This window comes from Ambystoma mexicanum, chromosome 4q (assembly GCF_040938575.1).
Source record: "Ambystoma mexicanum isolate Mex_15411 chromosome 4q, UKY_AmexF1_1, whole genome shotgun sequence".
NCBI lineage: Eukaryota > Metazoa > Chordata > Amphibia > Caudata > Ambystomatidae > Ambystoma > Ambystoma mexicanum.
This window is the reverse complement of record NC_090928.1, coordinates 1,118,347,328-1,118,366,639: the sequence shown is the minus strand read 5'-3', so window position 1 is coordinate 1,118,366,639 and position 19,312 is coordinate 1,118,347,328. Positions and strand designations below refer to the sequence as shown.

Here is a 19,312-nt window from a genome sequence, read left to right as displayed (position 1 = left end):
ATTGTGCCTCATATTGGTACATTGTATTTACCCCACATTGCCCATCATTGTGCCTTATATTGGTAAATTGTACTTAGCCCACGTTGTGCATCATTTTATCTTACATTGGTAAATTGTACTTCACCCACGTTGCCTATAATTGTGCCTATACCGGTAATTTGTACTCAGCCCACAGTGCAGCATATTGGAAAATTGTATCTGATCTTAGAAACCTGTATTAAGCCCACAGTGCCCAACTAGGAGCCATGAATCTTGTCCTAGCAAACATTTTAACCATCCTAATGATCAAACCATCACTCACCCATGCCCAAACAGCTTTACTTCTCTCTGCCTTCATCCGGCATTACTGCCACCACTATGGCCTTCACCAACTCAACTCCCAGACCCCCATCTATGAAAAAACATTACCACCGTCAGACCAGATCAGGCCTACCCACTTCCTACGACCCATTACTCCTATACAGCAGATAACACACCCAATTAGCAAAGACACTCCACTAATTGGAGAAATCACAGACCAGGCTCCAGACCAGACTCACCAACCTGACCTCAGAACTTAAGCCATGCACCACCAAACATAACTCTAAACCCATTCAGGAAACCGATCATCTATTACCCCCACAAAAAAGTCCTCCCAACAAAAAGACTAAGGAAACCCACAAAATGAGCGGTGCACTCATCAATAGTAGATCTCTCGTAGGCCCACGCCACTGAAATTGCTGACATTACAACTAACCAGCTCGATTTCCTTGCCGTCACAGAGACTTGGCTCCACAAAGCAGCTGGCCCTGCCATCGCCCTAGCTGTCCCAGATAATTTCACCATTATCAAAGACAGAGAAACCTCTAAAGGAGGAGGCATAACATTCATATGCAAATCCAGCCTTGACATGAGAGAAATGGAATCTACCCCTCTACACTCCATCCACTGAATTGCTATCAGTTAAACTACAATTATCTGCTTCCCACACTGTCTCCATGCACCTGGTGTACCGTCCCCCGGGCCCGCTAGGGACATTCGAAGAAGACATAACCACCCTCCTTAATACCAACACCAAACCAAGCTCCCAAACTATCTTACTTGGAGCCTTTAATCTATGTCTGTATGACCCGAATGACACAAATGCCACTATCCTATCTAATGCCATCACAGAAGCAGGCCTCACCCACAGGAACAACGGACCCACTCAAACAAAAGGTCGTACCTTGGATTGGATCGCAGACATCAACTGCCTGTCCTCCACAACCAATACCGAAACATGCGTGTGGACAGATCACAACCTGATCTCATTCACCATCCAAGACAGCCCTCAAACCAACTCGGCTAGACCCATTGTCCCTCTGGCCCCAACTAGGAATAGAAGACATCCCAGCCCCCAACCACCTGCCCCTGCTACAACCTATCACCAACTCTGCGAACCTACCATCCAATCCTACAGATCTGGTTGACCTGTATAATAACACCCATAACTGAGCTATTGACGCCATTGCACCACTTAAACTCAGTAAGGAGAAACCTATAGGTCACCTAAACACATGGTTTACTCCTAGCCTAAAAGCCCTGCACATCCAAAAAAGACTTGATGAGACCAGATGGAAAAACAACCCGACAGCTCAGAACAAGCTCCTTCTTCCCTCCCTGGCCGCTAAGTATAAAAAAAACACCTTTAATGATAGAATATAAAAAGCCAGCTCAAGCACCAGAGAAATCTTCTCTATCCTAAGGGAATTGGAAACCCCGGTCACTTCCAGCGACTCTTGCATCAAAAACAAATTTTAGTGCATAGACATCTAAAACGCCCTCAGCAATAAAATAACCTTACTCCAAGAAAAAATATATGTAAAAAAAAAAACCCACCCTACATAAGATTGCTCCTCCTCCTCCAAACAAACCAGACCCAGTTACCAATTTGAATTCAACTCTATATCATGCGCTGAGGCTGAAAAGATCATCTCTTTCCTCAAACCGTCTAAATGCCTATGGAACACATGTCCAGCACTTATTATCAAATAAGCCACAAAAAACCTGGCTCCTTTCATCTCCAAATTTATCAACTCCTCCTCCAAATCTTGCTCAGTACCTACCAATCTCAAAAGATGCCTCGGTACTACCCCTACTAAAAAAAGCTAACCTAGACCTCAACCCTCCCACCAATTATAGGCTAATCACAACCATAGCGTTTCTTCTCAAAATCCTTGATAAAGCTACCTATCTCCAGATTCAAGCTTATCTGGAGATCAACCTACTGGGCACTAGCCAATCAGGCTTCATGCCGAGACATGGGACCGACACGGCCCTCAATGACCTGAAGAATCAACTAGACGACCGAAAAGACAAAGGGGAAGCCTCCATCCTTCTCCTGCTAGATTTGTCCGCCCCATTTGACCGTGTCGACCATAATGTCCTGTGCAATCACCTTAAAACAGCCGCCCATTTTTCTAAGGAAGCCACCACCTGGATAAGCTCATTCCTGGACAACCGATCCATGAGAGTCTTCTCACCCTCCTCTGCAGAGGACCCAGTACCCATTACATGCAGAGAACCACAAGGCTACTGCGTATCCCCAACCCTGTAGAATATATTTACAAAGCCCCTGTTCGACATACTTGACATCTGGGTGTCTCATATACCAATTATGCTGATGACACCCAGATTCTCATCCCTATCCTAGGTGACTATGACAAAGACGTAACCATGATCAACAAAATGTATCTAATTATACAAACTTGGATGTCCACCCACGGCTTATGTCTCAATGATGAAAAAACAGAGCTTTTAATCGTTGGATCTCTTAAAAGATTGACTAAACTCTCTACCTTACATAACTCCGTCCTCATTGATGGAATCAAGATCAAAGTCTCTAAGGAGGTCAAGACCCTAGGTTTCTACCTAGACTCGGCACTCAAACTCAAACAAATAAACGCCACAGCTTGTGCCACCAACTATACATGTAAAGTGATTTACGCATGCAAACCATTCCTGTCCACGGCAAGCTGCATTGCAATTGCAAGGGCCTTAATCCTATCCAAAGTGGACTATTGCAACGCCTTATACCTAGGCACCAGCAAACCCAACACCACTAAACTACAGACAATCCAAAGCAATGCCCTAAGAGCGGCTCTAGGCATACCCAAAACAGTACATTTCTCACGTGAGACGCAACACCAATTGGCTCTGCATAAACGACAGAATCAAGCTCAAATCACTCAAATGTCTGTCCAACAAGGCTCCCCTATACCTCACAGATTTATCAAACACACCTCTACACGGCCTATCAAAGTAGCACAATCCAACAGTCTCAGAATACCCAAGTTCAAGCTAAAAAATACAGGAGGTGCTAGCTTTCCAGTCGTGGCTGCGCAACTATGGAACTCTATCCCTGACTGTTAGGGAGAATTCTCAGAAATGTGCCAATTCCTTCCACCTTAGAGACCCCCAGAAACTTTGCTGGATTTTGAGGACTTGATTTTTTTAACCTGGAGAGAGTGTGACCCTTTTTCCCACTCTCTCATGTATTTTTATGTGAATTTTACCTCTGTTTCTTTTTGGTTATGGAGTCTAACAAACTTCATAGGTGGCATCTTTTACAATGGTGTCACAGCACCTTCAGTGCAGTGGCACATGGAAGTCTTTTAGATTTCCCAAGGTTTAAATACCTTCTCTTGGATAAACTACTGTTTCCCAGAGCAGTAGAGTGAAATGGGCTCTACTAAGCATTGTACTTGCTAGACCCAGCACACCCTATCTTACACTAGAGTGCTGGAGGGGTTACTTAGTATCCCCTGTGTCTAAATTCTCATGTACCATTTTTTATGTTACCCATTCCTCATTTAAATGGCTGGTGGCAGTGGTTTCGTTTTGAACTACAAGGTTTGCATTTACTGCAACCGTTCGCGGACCCGGTAACGTTAACCACGGGAGCCATCTATTTCAAAATGGCGTCCAGCCATCCTTGTTCAAATGGTGCCCAGAGTTCGTTTTTTGCCATGTCTTTGAGGAAAGGTCCTTCTAGAGTTTCTCTGCATGCCAAACCAGGTTTGGTCTCTTTGTTCATTAGCCTTTGGCGGGCTTCAGGAGTGAAACCCGTCTCTGGTTCCAGAGTGTCTGGGGTAGGCAGGAATTGAGGGAGGTGCTCTAAACTCTCTGTGCTTAGTCTCCTAGGAGACCCAAATGCACTCTGTGGTGATTGGCTGGCTGACTGTCCAGAAATGACAGCCATCCTGCTGGGTAAGTGGCAGCTAGGCTGGAATGAATGGGAGAGAACTGAATAAAAGGCGAGTCGCTTGGCTTGGAAGGCAGAGTCCACCACTGGACGAAGGAACCAAAGAAGAGCTTGAAGAGGACGGCTGCTGCAACTCCTGGACCGTTGGTTTGCTCGGTGAAGCCCTGCTGCAGGTCCGAATAGCCAAGTTTGCATCGACAGAGAAGCCCTGCAAGGACAACTTCTCCCTTTGAGTTGGTGGGACCAATCAAATCCCAAGTAAGCCACCTGGACCCCAAACTTGGAGCTGGTTGAATTTCCTCAGAGTTGCTGCAGGAAACCGTAGAGCCAGGGAGAGGGACAACAGATTGTGTGTGTTGCTTGTAAATGGCCTAAAGCTTTTGGAAGATCCTCCGGACTCCCACGAAGCAGGACTGACCAAGCCTGACCCCACCCCTCAGTCGAGTGCGGGACCTCAGATGTGAGTAAAGTCCACCTGGACAGCCAGGAACCGAGCCTATTGCCATTTGCTGTACTGCAAGGAGCTGAAACGCGAAACAGCCGGTTGCCAGTTTTGACGGTGCCAGTACAGTGCAGGAGTCCCGAAGATCTCCCTCTTGTACCCACCACTGAGGCCCAGGAACAGTGAGATCTGCAGAGCTGCACAGTAACAGAAGCCTTCAGCTGCATCTTTTTCTTCTTTACCAAGGTACTGTAAAACTAGCCTAAGAGAACTTACCGCTTACTGTGGAAGTGCTTGTAACTTCTGCAACTCACAAGTCTGATCAGCTTCTGTCCCTACATTTGATTCTTCTTTTTCTCAAAGACTCCTAAGAACTTGTGCAAAAACTTTTCCTGAAGTGCTGCATCCTACACAAAGACTTTGGTCTATTGACTTTGGCTTAGCCTATTGAATTGAATGACTCTTCTAAGTGCTATCTGAAAGTATTTGCCCTGCTTAGGACTATTTATAATTTGTGTTCTAATAACCTTTGCCTTTTACTTTCTTTCTAAAGAGTATACTGAATGCCAACAGAAAGGTATTAATGTCCCCAGCAAACTTGTTACTGAAGTCACCTGTGTGTGTAGGTTGTGCCTGTGGGCCATCCCAAAAGAGCCTTGTCTGATTCAGAAACTCAGTGTACAGTATTGAAGTATATTTGTGTGTTACTATTCTATTGCTCCCTTCTGAAGGCTTTATAACTGACTGATACATTATTAATTGTTTATGCAAAAAACCTTGAGTGTAAGTTTATTTGAATACCTGTAACTGAATTTTTCTGTAACTCCAATACAGCTCACATTTCCCCTCTTGAGATGAGCCTGGCTGCTCAACACGCTATCAGAACTGTGTAGTACAAGCTTATACCAAAGGTTGGGTTGCCTATACCTGTAGTCATAGTTGTTTGTAGTGTTCCCAGAGGGTACTGCATTCAAACTTTTCCTAACACCGACTCATTAAGAGCCATTTCTCCCTTCCATTGCTTTAAGACTAACACCAAGAGGTGGCTGCACTCCCTAGACCAATGACCCCCTGGCCTGTTTCCTGGTACTTCTCTCTGCAGACTGCACCTAAATTAGAAACAGTAACTAAGGATTCCATCTAGTGTATATATGTACATTGATGCCACATTCACCTGTACATATCTGTATATATCTGTATCTATCTGCATATTGTATATTTCTGTATATTGAGGTCTTGTCATATGTAACCTTGTAACCTGCTCTGCGCCCAGATGTCTACAGGTCCGATGCGCACTATAAATGAACAATTACAATTCAGCACTTACGAGGGCTTACCCGGTTTATGAAAGACCCTTGCTCTCCTGTCCTACCAGAGGTCCTATGCCATATTAAAGTATTCTACTAATATTATCCGACCTCTGGCGAAGACCTCCAACTTAGATAGTTTTGTCCTAAGAAATCCGTCCTGCCCCACGTTGGGGGCATAGCCAGTGTACGTCTCCCTTCCCCCTTGAAAGGATATTAGTAAATACCTGGCCTCTGAGTCTGGGTCTGTGGCAATGACTTGACAGCCCAGGTTATCCCAGAGAGCTAACAGCCCCCCGGCCCGTTTTCCCTGATGCATTAATGATAAACTTTACTGTAACCCCTTATTTTTCACTTTATGTTTATCCTGCCTTCGGATGCGTCCCTCTTGAAGGGCTACAATTCCCGGCTTCTCCCTCCCAGGTACTGCTCCACCTTTCTTTTCACCTGGGAGTTTAATTCCCCTAATATTTAGGGAGGTAACCATAAGCGCATCTCCTTTTCCCATAGTCGTTTTGTGATCCTAGGGTCTCTCCTGAAAAGAGTGGTCATGGGTTGGGACCCCCGCCCCCCCACCCTTTCTTCCCTATTTTGCCACACCCTATTCCCCCGACCATCCACCTCAGGAGTTGAGCCCTTGCAACAGCCCAGCCTAAACTTGTGCGGGTCCCCCCAGACCCATGTGAGACTTCCAAAACAGCCTATACCAAACAACCCTCCCCCGGTGCCTTCCTCAAAATAACCTCCTCCAGGCGGGATATTCTCTGAAGATTAAGGGGGGGGCACTGGAAACAATGTGGTGAGCTCATATCAGCAGAAGGAAAGTCCCCCTTATCCTCCAGCGCCCCCTTCGCAGGGCTTGGCCGCACCACGCAGGGCCTGCTTTTTCTTGGACCCTTTTGTCGTGAATTTCGTCCATTCCGACATCTTCTTGATGGGTTCTTTCGTTGGCCTCTGGGGTGGGCGGCCTCGCCCCTCCACGCAGGTTAGACCTTAATAATGCCACAGGTCCTTTTTTATATACACGAGACCCTGTGGCTGCCCCAGCCGCCACTGGGTCTCCTGCAGCGGGCTCCGCTGGAGCTTCTCTCACCGGTCCTTTTCCACCTCCTCACCCCTCTGGTTGGCGTGTCGCACACTGCAACCTGCACCAGCCACAGGCCTCCCTTGTCTGCATCTGTCTCTGCCACGACGCCAGATACTCTAACTCGGTCCAACCCTCAGCAAACATGTGGCTTGATCGCAACACACTGGGCCCCTTCTTTTCTCCTCTGCTTTTCTTTTCATATATTCCCCCCACCTGGGGCAGGTTCAAATTAGAAATCTTTAATGTTACAGGCCCTGGGGGGGGGAGAGAGAGCGCTCCGTGTTTACGCAGCACTCTCCACAGCGGCTATATTGGAACTCCCCAAAGGGTTTATTTTTAACATGTAACATTCATGAGCTGTTATCAATAGCTAGATCCACAATTTATTATTTGTGCTGTTGAATAGTAACAATTTAAAGCCGTGCTTCTCTTTTAAAGCAAAATGCAGTGATATTCTCAATATGCATGACCTACCTGCTGCTGTGCAAGCTGGACCTGGTAGAGCTGCTGCATGTACTGCTGGTAGTGCTGCTCTTGTAGTTGCCGAATCAGGATCTGCTGCTGCTCAAAGTTGCCTGGGTACTGCTGAGCTGCATACTGTTGGAACTGCACTGCAGTCTGTGAGTTTAATGCCGCCATAATCTGCTGCCTAGATTAGTAGAAGAGAGAAATCTCAACATACTCCGATGGTACAGTATTCCTTAAAATTGTATATTCACTGTAATATGTGCGACAACAAGGAAACATTGTTAGTCCAGTAACCTTTGCCGGTAAGATCACTGTGTTCTAATACATCCAATGCAGGGGTTTGAATCTCAATAGGAATATCGTAATCCTCCATTCTTCGGAAGTCAACAAAAAGGCTACCTTTGGTTTGGGTTTTAAAACGTTATCAGTGTCAAGCTAATTTACTCCCTATATCACTCTACAGTGGAACAATACCAGTTTTGTTTAGTAAAACCTTTAGGTGGAAGGCTTTTCATATGGTCTGTGTAGAGAAGCTCCTTAGCTCTCACACCAGAAAAAAATAGAACCCACTAAGGAAAAAAGGCCCAGCACACTTCTTGCAAGGAGGACAAGGTTTGTTCTCATAAAAGTCAAATAAGCGCAAGCAAAAAACTTTGTTGCCACGGAGCACTCTGACGAGATCAGCATGGGTGATCGCTTTTAAAAGGAAAAAAGCGTCACAACTGACGTACATCACATAGGTTACAAGTCCACATAGCTGGTTGGTGCGACCCTATACATAGGCGGGCTGCTCCATATGGGATGCCAGGTCATTGGTCCCAGCCTCTTCCGTCCATATTCTTCCATGTGGGGTTCTTAGTCGTACGTCATCCAGCGTGAGGCTCCCAATTGCCAATTACTAACAGTCCAACACATCTATCTGTGGCCTAATGTGCATACGGTACTGCAGACAAGGGCACAGAGGCTCCTTTCGAGGTCACGATAACTAAAACCCCTGCTCGAACCTGGACGCGTCAGATGTTCCAGTTCTTCCCACCCCAGGCTTACATTTTTTTACTTTCTCCATGCAGCACAAATCACAGGGGCTCAGGATATTCTTCTGTAATCTTTCTGATAAATTGGTGATCTAACAGTTTTCTGGTCGGTGGTCTGGGACTGGCTGGTACTCTGGAATGCTGTGGTCTTGGGACAGGGGTGTCTGGGCACTATAACGTAGGGTTTGGGCTGAGGGAGGGCAAAAGCTTGTGCCCTCCTACTCGTGGGATAACTTCTCGCATGGAGCTCCAACCCCCCTGATCACCCCCCTCACTCCCTCCAAGGACTTGAAGGGTGCATTCCTTCTGGAATACAAATGAAACAATGCAAGCTTAATTACTGTATGCGGGTTTGGTCTTTCTCACAAATGCTTATGCTGCAACCCGACCCTGCATGCACTCGCCTATCTCTATGCTCAGAGCCTGGGCCTACTGCCCCCGGCACTAGACCTCGATTTCAAAACGGCTGCTATCTTCTAAAATGGCGTTTCATTCCCAGCGCAAGCAATACCGTAACCGTTATATACCCATAATGCAGTGTCTAGTGACACCCCCATACCCTCCCCAGACACCTACAACACACTCACAGGTCTACGCTAGATCCGGCACCTCTTGGGGGCCTGTGACGATCAACCTAGCTTCCCAACATTCACCAGTTTCGTTAATCCTATATTAACTAACTACCATGTAAGCCTTTCCAGGTCCTCCTCCTCCCATTTTCTCCCTTTCCAATCTTTCAGCCTCCAAATATTGCAATGTTCCTTCTTTGGGTAGCCATGCTTTGCACACAGAATGTAAATGTACCCCAGAACAGTACGCGCAAGCATGTGAACATGTGTTATATTTATATATATATATATATATGGGATACATTACTCACTGTAATCTTATTTCTGATGCTTGTATCTGATAAGATTCACATATTGTGCATAGGCCGACATCTACTGGAAGCTGCAGAGTATTACAGTTTGTTTTTCGAAACTCGAAAAATGGCCGTCAACACAGGGCGTGCCAGTAATACTATCCCTAGTGTGACGTCCACTTTACCCATGATCCCTCACGCGTGTAGGACCCTCAGATCATATTTTTTCTGACATGAGGTAGCATGAGGAGTAGCACGAGTACAGATTATCCAAGCAGATAGATAGATAAGACTACAAGCATCCATGCGCCTTCTCTCAGAGGGGAGGAAGGGCGGGCGCATGTGAATCTAAGCAGGTACAAGCATCAGAAATAGGATTACGGTGAGTAATGTATCCCTTCTGAGGCTTGTGGAATCTGCTTAGATCACATGCTGTGCATAGATTAGCGAGCAGTGTTAGAAGGAGGTGGGATGTGAGAAGGGTCATGAGCAAACAGGTGTCTTAGAACTGTTTGTCCCACTTGAGTATCTGTCTTGGAATGAGTGTCAATGCAGTAGTGCTGAGTAAAAGTGTGAATAGAGCTCCCAGTAGCTGTTTTGCAAATGCTGTCAAGGGTTACATTTGCAATGAAAGCCAGATTGGCCTCAGTGCCTCTAGTAGAGTGGGCTCTTGGCGTAAAAGGCAGAGTTCTTTCAGAAAGGGAGTAACATAGCTGGATACAATCGACTATCCACTTCGAGATGGCAACTTTAGAGACGCAATCTCCCTCTCTGCCTGTAGCTACGGAGATAAACAGTTAGTCTGTTTTTCTTAACGGCCTGGTCTTGTCTACATAGTAGAGGACCGCTCTTCGCACCTCTAGAATGTGTAGTTTCACCTCATCAGAGCTCTTGGGTTCTTGGAAGAAGGCCGTAAGCTCAATCGAATGGTTAACGTGGAATTTTGAAATGAACTTGGGTGAGAATCTAGGGTGTGTTCGTAGAACCAGTTTATCCTTATGAACAGTAAAGAAAGGATCCTGCACTGACAGAGCCTGAATTTCACTGACCCTTCTTATGGATGTAATGGCTACTAAGAAGGAAGTTTTATAGGTCCGGTGTTTGAGACTGGCTTTATGCATGGTTTCAAAGGGTGGGCCCATTAGTTTTACCAGGTTACTCACCGTAGTGACCACCTTACTCCTAGTCCATAGTCCCCTTTCCTCCATACTTGTGGGACGGGACCGGAGCACTTTGTAAAAAGCTTCCAAATTTTTCCACAAATGTGTCCTTCCTCTCTTTGCTGCGCGGGGCCCGGCACGCGGCCGTAACCCCGCCCACCTTGGCTCCGCCCCACGCATTGCCCCTCAGTCCTTTTCTTTGCCGGGTCAGAGACCCATTATCAATACAGAGGAACCGTATTAGAGGGGACGGCGGGCGGGCGTATGGAGGAAAATGGACTATGGACTAGGAGTAAGGTGGTCACTCCGTTGAGTAACCTGGTAATACTCCTACGTCCCGTCCCCTTTCCTCCATACTTGTGGGAGATTCCCAAGCACTCCTTACAGGAACTAGGGGTGGATGGAAATACCCCTTACTGAAAAAGGTTCTTCAGCACAGCCTGACCAAACTGAGCATCAGCCCTAGAACTCATATCGAGGCAGTAATTCTTACAGAAAGCAGATGGAGAGGCCCAAGTAGCTGCCCTAGCGATGGACTCCCAGGGAACATACTTCTGAAAAGCAACCGCAGCTGCCTAGCCCCGCACCAGGTGTGCATGAATACCTTTAGGAGGTTTCAGCTTTTAGACAGTGAAAGACTCTGATGCAGGCGGCAATCCACCTAGAAATAGTTGCCTTAGACGCCTGCTTGCCTTGAGGGTTGCCGAAAGTCACAAAGTTGAGAAGAACTTCTAAGCTCGGAAGTCCTATCCAGGTAGCACTTAAGAGCTCTACGGACATCAAGACAGTGTAGAACCCTCTCCGCCTCAGAGGCAGGGTTCGGAAAAAAGACCGGTAGGGAGATCGATTGATTCAAATGGAATTCGGTCACTATCTTCGGCAGAAAAGCCGGATTAGTTCGAAGAACTACCTTGTCCTTGTGAAAAACCAAGAAAGGATGCTCCACCGACAATGCCTGGAGCTCACTCACTCTCCTTGCCGATGTGACGGCGACCAAAAAAGACACTTTCCAAGACAAGTACTTGAGGTCCACAGTAGCCATCGGCTCAAAGGGTTTATGGCACAGCGCCGTCAGGACAACATTCAGGTCCCATGGCGGGTGCGGATTACGAACTGGAGGGTAAAGGCGTGTTAAACCAGCGAAATGCCTCTTTACCACTGGGTTAGTCAGAGAGTACGAACACTGATCCGTAGAAAGATAAGCGGAAACCGCTGAAAGGTAAGTCCTGCATGACAGAACATGAACCCCTGACTCTGCTAGGGAGGACACGAAGGACAACACTGTGTCAACCGTGGCCCCCCTTGGAACCAATTTCTTCTCTAAACACCAATGACAGAACCTGAGACATTTACTCTTGTACTGAGATCTGGTCGAGGGTTTTCTGGCTGCCTGGATAATACGCATGTTATCCGCAGACCAATTCAGATGCTCTAAAGACCTGAACTCAGGCACCATGCCGCCAAGCTGAGCGATTGTGGGGAGGGGTGCCACAGCTGCTGCTCCCCCTAGTGGAGAAGATCGGGATTCACCGGTAACCTGATCGGCGGATAACCCGACAGGTGTTGGAGTTCTGAGAACCAAAACCTGGCCGGCCACCACGGGGCTATCAGTAGAAGAGAACAGTTCACCGAGTTCTTCAACTTCCAAATTGCCCGGTGAACTAGAGGCAGAGGCGGGAAGGCGTAAGCTCTCATGTTGTGCCATGGAATCTCCAGAGCATCCCCCAGAGAGGCGGCTCCCAGCCCCCCTCTGGAGACATACAGAGGAAGCTTCTTGTTCGCCGCCGTCACGAAGAGGTCCACCTGCGGTGTGCCCCAGCGCGAGAAAATCCCTGAAAGGACCTCCGCTTTCAACTCCCACTCGTAGCTGACCACTGTCCGCCGGCTGAGGGCATCTGCTGTGACATTCAGCTGGCCCGGGATGTGCACTGCAAGCAGCCAGACACCATGAAGCACGGCCCACTCCCAAATCTGGATGGACGGGTCCACGAGGGGGGGAGACTTCGTTCCCCCTTGCTTGTTGATGTAATACATTGACACCACATTGTCCGTTCTTATGCGGACCACTTTGTTGACAATAGCCGGTCTGAACGCCTTGAGCGCCAAGAAAATCGCCAGAAGCTCCAGATGGTTTATGTGCAGGAGCTTGCCCTGAGGCGACCAGAGGTCCGAGACCTGAAGGAGATCTAACGTCGCACCCCCCCCCCCAGGAGGGAGGAATCCGTTGTGATGGTCACCATAGGGACCGGGTCCTGAAACCCCGCGCCCCCAGACAGATTGCTGAGCGATGACCACCAGTCCAGGTCCACTCTCATGGAATCCGGAATCATTATCCGCATGGAGTCTGGGTCCACTGCCTGACACCAAGAATTCCGAAGGGCCATCTGGGTCAGTCTCATTTTGAGACCAGCAAGAGGAAGAGCCAGCACACACGAGGAAGTGAGGCCCAGAAGCCTCGGGAACCACCAGGCCGACATACTGTCTGACTGCGCAAACATCTGACACATGGCCAACAGATCCGCCATTCTGTCCCCGGTCAGGTATACTCTGCAGTCAATCGTGTTCCAACGAAAACCCAGAAAAATCAGGTCCTGAGAGACCGACATGGAGGATTTCCGCCAGTTCACCGACAGCCCAAGATGGAACAGGAGCTGAAGGAGAGATTGGAGGTTGCCCGCTGCCGCCAGCGGACAAGGGCTGCGTAAAAGCCAATCGTCCAAATAAGGATACACATGGATACCCTGAAGACGAAGATAGGCCGCAATCACCGGCATCATCTTCGTGAAGACACGCAGCGCCGAGCTGAGGCTAAAAGGAAGCACCCGAAACTGGAAGTGCTCCTCTCCCAAAGAGAAACGGAGGTACCTCCTGTGTGGAGCCCAAATCAGGATATGCATGTACGCATCCTGAAGGTCCACCACACTGAGCCAATCGCCCGGCTCCAACGAGGAGCGAATCTGGCCGGGCGTGATCATCTTGAATTTCTCTTGGGGTAAGGAAAGATTGAACTGGGAAAGGTCTAGGATGATGCGCAGGCCAGCCTGGTTGGGTTTGAGCACCGTAAACAGCCGGGAGTAGAAGCCCTCCCCTCGCTCCCCAAGGGGGAACGGGTTCCACAGCTCCGAGGAGCAGAAGTTTCTGAACCTCGGCCTTGAGGGAGGGTGAGCCTGACAGCTGAAAAGGAGGGTTGAGGGGTGGGGTAGGGGGTAAAGGTAAGTGGAAGCCCGCCCGAGCGACTGACAAGACCCATCTGTCTTCTGTGATGGTCTGCCACGCCTCCCAATGAGATGCAATGCGTCCTCCCACCGGGGTCTCGTGCGAGCACGGAAAACCCTCATTTGGCAGGTTTATTGGTGGCGGTGCCACCTGAACCTGATGAGGAGGCTGAGGAGCGGGAGAAATACCACGTACGCTGTTGTCTACGGCGGTTATTCCCTGCAAGAGTATCCACTCTGCGCGATTTGCGGTCAAGGAAGCCCCTGAAACCAGAAGAAGGTCGACTCTGCGATAACGGTCTCTGAGGTTTGAAAGGAGCTTTAACCAGAACAGAATGGTTTAGCCGTCCGAGTGCTATCCTTGGTTTTGGTGAGCTCTACATCAGTAGAAGAATGAAAAAGCTCCTTACCATCGAATGGAAAGTCCAATACTTTGTCTTGCACTTCCTTCGAAAACTTAGTGGCATGCAACCACGCTTGCCTCGAGGTATCAACCCCGAGCATCATGCCCCGAGCCGAGGTGTCTACGTGATGAGCCGCAGCCTCCAGGAGATCCTGGGCCAAGACCCTGGCATCGGAAAGGCCACCTCTGAAATCTTCCAACTTCTCGACCGGAATGTGCTCCTCAAACTCCGACAGACCTTTCCGCATGTTATCTCCCGCCAAAATCAATTCGGCATTGGCCTGCCAGAGCTGCAAGGCCGAATTGGCAAAGATTTTCCTCCCTAGGGAGTCCAGGAGCTTGTCCTCCTTTCCCAAGACCTGAGTAGCCGTCGCGGAAGAGGATGCTGCAGGTCTGGACTGCAACGTGGCCGCAGCCACCACTGTGGAGAAGGGAGGCGGACAAGAAGACAAGGCCACTTCCTCCGAAGAGTGCAGCCTGTACCTTGCGTCAATCTTTTTATTGACAAAAAGTCCCGAGTGGCTTCTCCCAGACTCTTCGGACCTCGGCCAAAACATCCTTCTGCAGGAAAAGGCTGGTACGCTCCAAAGGAGACTGGGTGAACGCCCCAGAAAGCACGCCCTCCTGAGGAGCAGGTGCCTCGGGAACCGGAACATCTAAGAAATTCATCATGTCCAGTACCCGGTCATGAAAAGCTGTAACAGAGCGGGGAAGGTCCTCGTTGTCCTGCTCGCCTTGAGGGTCATCTGACAGGTCAGGATCCTGCTGAACCATGTCAGGCACTGCCTTGTCCACTGGGGACAACGGTGGCAAAGACGGAAGAGCAGGGGCAGGCACCACGGGCAAAGGAGGGGCCGGCAGAACCACCAGAGGAACGGGTGGAGCCGCAGGTGCTGGTGGACACATTTCCTTAAAAAGCCCTTTGAAATACTCCCTCATGGGGTTGGTGCGCATAAGCGCTTGAAATGTACCGAAAAAAGCGTCCTCAGGAGATTGCTTCGGAACCTGAGGAGGCCTCTCATGAGGTGAACAAATCCAGGGACGTTACGGAGAAGGGTGCCATGCCGGGCCCTCCGCCGACGTATCCACATAAATCAAAGGGGCCGCCCCTGCAGGCAACGAAACATTGTGCGGAAGAGGCATCGGGGCGTTCCAATCATAAACGGGCCGGTAAGGATACGCAAAAGTGACCTTAGGTTCACCCAAAGGACCGAACCCTACACCAGAGGCCGATGGTGTAGTTGTAGGGGTAGTACCTAAAATGGCCGCCGTTGTCGTGGCGGGAACGGCGGCCATTTTGTCTTCATTTTAGGGGAACTGCGGCACGTGAGGAGGTGAGGCAGGGGTCCCCGTCGATGGATCAGGGGTCTTAATTTTAGCCTTAACATAAGGAACCTCGGCAGAGCCGGTACTATGAGGCCTGGAATGTTTCTGCGACATACCAACCGCCAACTGAGCCTTCGAAGGAAGGACCTCGGCACTGCCGGTAAAAGAAGAACCTTGCTTCTTTGCCCCCTCAACAGATCTGGTATCGCCACAAGAGCGGGAACGGTGAGAAACCGCTTTCACCGCCAGTGCCTTGCCCGGCCCCTCAGAACTGCTGGTAGCCTTAGCCTCTGTACGAGGGACCTCGGGCCTAGGCCCGGTAATAGCCTTATCGGCACGGGCCTCGAACATCCGTTCGGTAAACACAAGCCCAGCCAAGGCCTCAGGGCGCACCCCGGTCTTGTTTTTAAGGGAAGCCGAAAGAGAGGCCTCAGAGCAAGCTCCGGTTCCCTGTGACTCAGCAGAACTGGGTCTACACACAGCCCCCACAGGAGGGGCCTCGGAGGTTACTCCTGTGTACACAGGCCACTTACGGAGACCCTCGGAGCAAACTCTGGTAGAATTATTAGGCCCGACAGGCACCTGAGGGCGAACCCCGGTGACAGAGCGATCAACGCCCCTCCCGGCTCAAGAGGAACCCGGGAAGGTATCCCCCGGCCGGGGTGCTCTGAAAACTAAATAACTTACTGGGCGTTTCTTCTTCTCGTCGATGAACGCCTGAAAACGAGATGGAGGAGTGCGTCGGAACACCTCCTCCCACCGTTCCAACCGACGTTGAAGAGCCCGGACCGAAAGGGAGTCACAGTAAAAACAGGAGTCCCAACGGTGTTCCGGACCCAAACACTCTAAGAGAGGATGGGGATCCGCCCTCGCAAAGCGACGATGACACGAAGAACAGTCTGGAAAGTCTAATTTAAAAGACAGACAGACTAGAAGACGAACGCTAGAGAGAGCCAGAGAGGAAAACAGGGAAGAAACTCTTCCGAGGATGCAAGTGCGTCCGGCCCCGATCGAGCGGAGAAAAGGACTGAGGGGCGATGGGGTTACGGCCGCGTGCCGGGCCCCGTGCAGGAAAAAGGAAGGACAAATTTTTGGAAAAATGTGGATGCTTTTTACAAAGTGCTTCGGTCCCGTCCCACAGGACGGAGAGATGTCCCACAAGTATGGAGGAAAGGGGATGGGGCGTAGGAGTATAGCAAGCACCACATTAAGGTCCCATCCTGGTGGTGGGTTAGAAATTGGAGGGTGGAGTCTCTTTACCCCTTCCATGAAGGGTTGAACCACTGGTACTTTCCACCACGCAACCTTGTTATGGGAGGTGGTGTAAATGAGAGTGCCGCCAGGTGTACCTTGAGCGAGTTAAATACCAACCCTGCATCCAGCAGGTGTAGCATGTAGGCGACAATATTGGAAGGAGTGCAATCAACCGGGTTGATTTGTTTATTCTGGCACCAGATAACGCATCTCTTCCATTTATCAAAATAACAGTGCCTCGTGTTTGGTTTCCTAGATTCCTTTGGGATGTCCATGCACCTCTGTGGTAAGTTGAGATGTCCAAACTCTGACTTCAGGAGCCATGCTGCCAAGTTCATTGAGCTGGGTTGAGGATGCACTGTTTGACCTTCGTGCTGGGATAGTAGGTTGTGCCAGCACGGGAGTCTGATGGGTTTGCACACTGCTAGTCTGCGTAGGTGTGGGAACCACGGTTGCCTCGCCCACATGGGAGCAACTAGGATGAGCGTCATCGATTCCCTGTGCATCTTGTTGACCACCTTCCTCACGAGAGAGGTTGGTGGAAAAGCATAGGCAAACATCCCTGACCAGTTCATCCACAGGGCGTTCCCCTTGGAGTCTGGCTGAGGGAACCTGGATGCGAATCCTGGCCATTGCCTGTTTTCGCTTGTGGGGAATAGGTCTATAGTGGGGAAACCCCACTGTGAGAAGATGTCTTCTACGACTTCTCTGTGTAGACACCATTTGTGTTCTTCTGGGAGGGGATCTCTGCTTAAAGCATCTGCTAGTGAATTGAGATCCCATGGAACATGTTGAGATGACAGGTAAATGTTCCGTCTGAGTGCCCATGTCCACATTTTCTGGGCAAGCCTGGACAGATTTGGCGAACAAGTCCCTCCCTTTTTGTTTATGTAAAACATTGCTGTCGTACTGTCTGTTAGGATCTGTACTGACAGGTTCAACAGGTGGGGTTCAAATGCTCGAAGCGCTCTGAAGACTGCCAGGAGTTCTAGCAGATTGATATGATTCTTGGCCACTGTGTGAGACCACAGACCCTGAGCTGTGTGGTAGAGGAGGTGTGCTCCCCACCCTGACAGGGACGTGTCTGTCGTGACTACAGCTTGTACCTCCGGATCATAAAAGGGTTTCCCCTTTGACAGGTGCACTCTTGTCCACCAGTGAAGACTTTGTACAAGTGTTGGCGAAACGACCACTAGATCGTCCCACTGACCACTTGCCTGAGACCACTGTTTCGCCAACCATTCTTGCATGGGTCACATGCGCAGGCGTGCGTGGGGGCCCAGGTAAATACATGACGCCATCATGCCTAGCAAACGCATCGCTTTGCGCACCCTTATCTGGCGACCGGGCTGATACAGAGGAATTTGCAGTAGCAGATTCCGAATTCTTTCCTCTGATGGAAAGGCCAACCCCTCTTGAGTGTTTAGTACAGCTCCTAAGAACTGCTTGGAGGTGCTTGGCACTAGGCTTGATTTTTTCTCGTTGATAGAGAAACCCAATTCGAAGAAGAGGTTGATCGTTGTTTGGATGTTTGATCTGCAAATTACTGAGGTCTCCCCCGTGATGAGCCAGTCGTCCAGGTAAGGGTACACTGGGATTGCCTCCCTGCGTAGGTGTGCTGCCGCCACCGCCAGTACCTTGGTGAATACCCTTGGAGCTGAGCCTATACCGAAGGGCAGCACCTTGAACTGGTAGGGCTGACTGTCCACCTTGAAGCGCAAGAATCTTCTGTGTGCTGGGAACATGGAAATATGAAAATAGGCATCTTTCATGTCCAATGTTGCATGTAATCCCCCTTTTTAGGAGGGGGATTACTTCTTGGAGAGTAGTCATGCGAAATTTTTGGGGCTCGACATATTTGTTTGCAGGGCGTAAGTCTAATACTGGGCGCATTGTCAAATCTTTTTTTTTGGCACAAGGAAGTAAGTTGAATATATACCCTTGTTTACCTGGTTGCCGGGACGAGTTCTATCGCGTCCTTTGCGAGAAGATTGACGATTTTCTCGAGGAGGATCTTCTGGTGGTCCAGAGAATGTATCTTGTCATGGAGGATGGTTGCGGGGGCGCTCTAGCAGTTCGATGCAGCATCCTGCGGACACTGTGGACAGCATCCATCTGTCCGATGTGATCCCTTCCCATGTTTGGGTGAAGTTGGAAATGCGCCCCCCCTACTGGGGATGCGTGGGAAGGGACCCCGAGCTGAAACTCACTGCTTTGCGGGGAGGCGTATCGCCTCTGCCAGGGCTGCCTCTACCACGGCACCTCTTGTTACCTCTGCCGTAACTTTGAGTAGTCTGCTGGTTGCCACCCCATGATGTACCCTGTCCCTGTGTATAACTGGAGCCCCTCTGGGAATTTTGTCCGCGTGAGCGACGAAAATTACTATTCCCACTTTGATTAGTGGGCTTATTTGTCAATTGTCCCAGGGACTTTAGAGTATAATACTCGTCTTTGGCAGTTTTCAGTGCGTCCTCTACCGCTTTGCCAAACAAGACATTCGGTTCCACTGGCATGTCAATAAGGGTTGCCTGG

General features: G+C 49.4%; 1 protein-coding gene across 2 annotated transcripts in view; it reads right to left on the bottom strand.

Annotated features, from left to right (window-relative positions):
- ACBD3 (acyl-CoA binding domain containing 3) overlaps nucleotides 1-19,312 on the bottom strand; it is a 421,148-nt gene that overhangs the window by 138,883 nt on the left and 262,953 nt on the right. For both annotated transcript variants that reach the window (XM_069608687.1, XM_069608686.1), the window contains exon 5: nucleotides 7,533-7,707. In XM_069608687.1, the coding sequence (XP_069464788.1) occupies nucleotides 7,533-7,707 (175 nt within the window). The remainder of the gene's footprint in view (nucleotides 1-7,532; nucleotides 7,708-19,312) is intronic.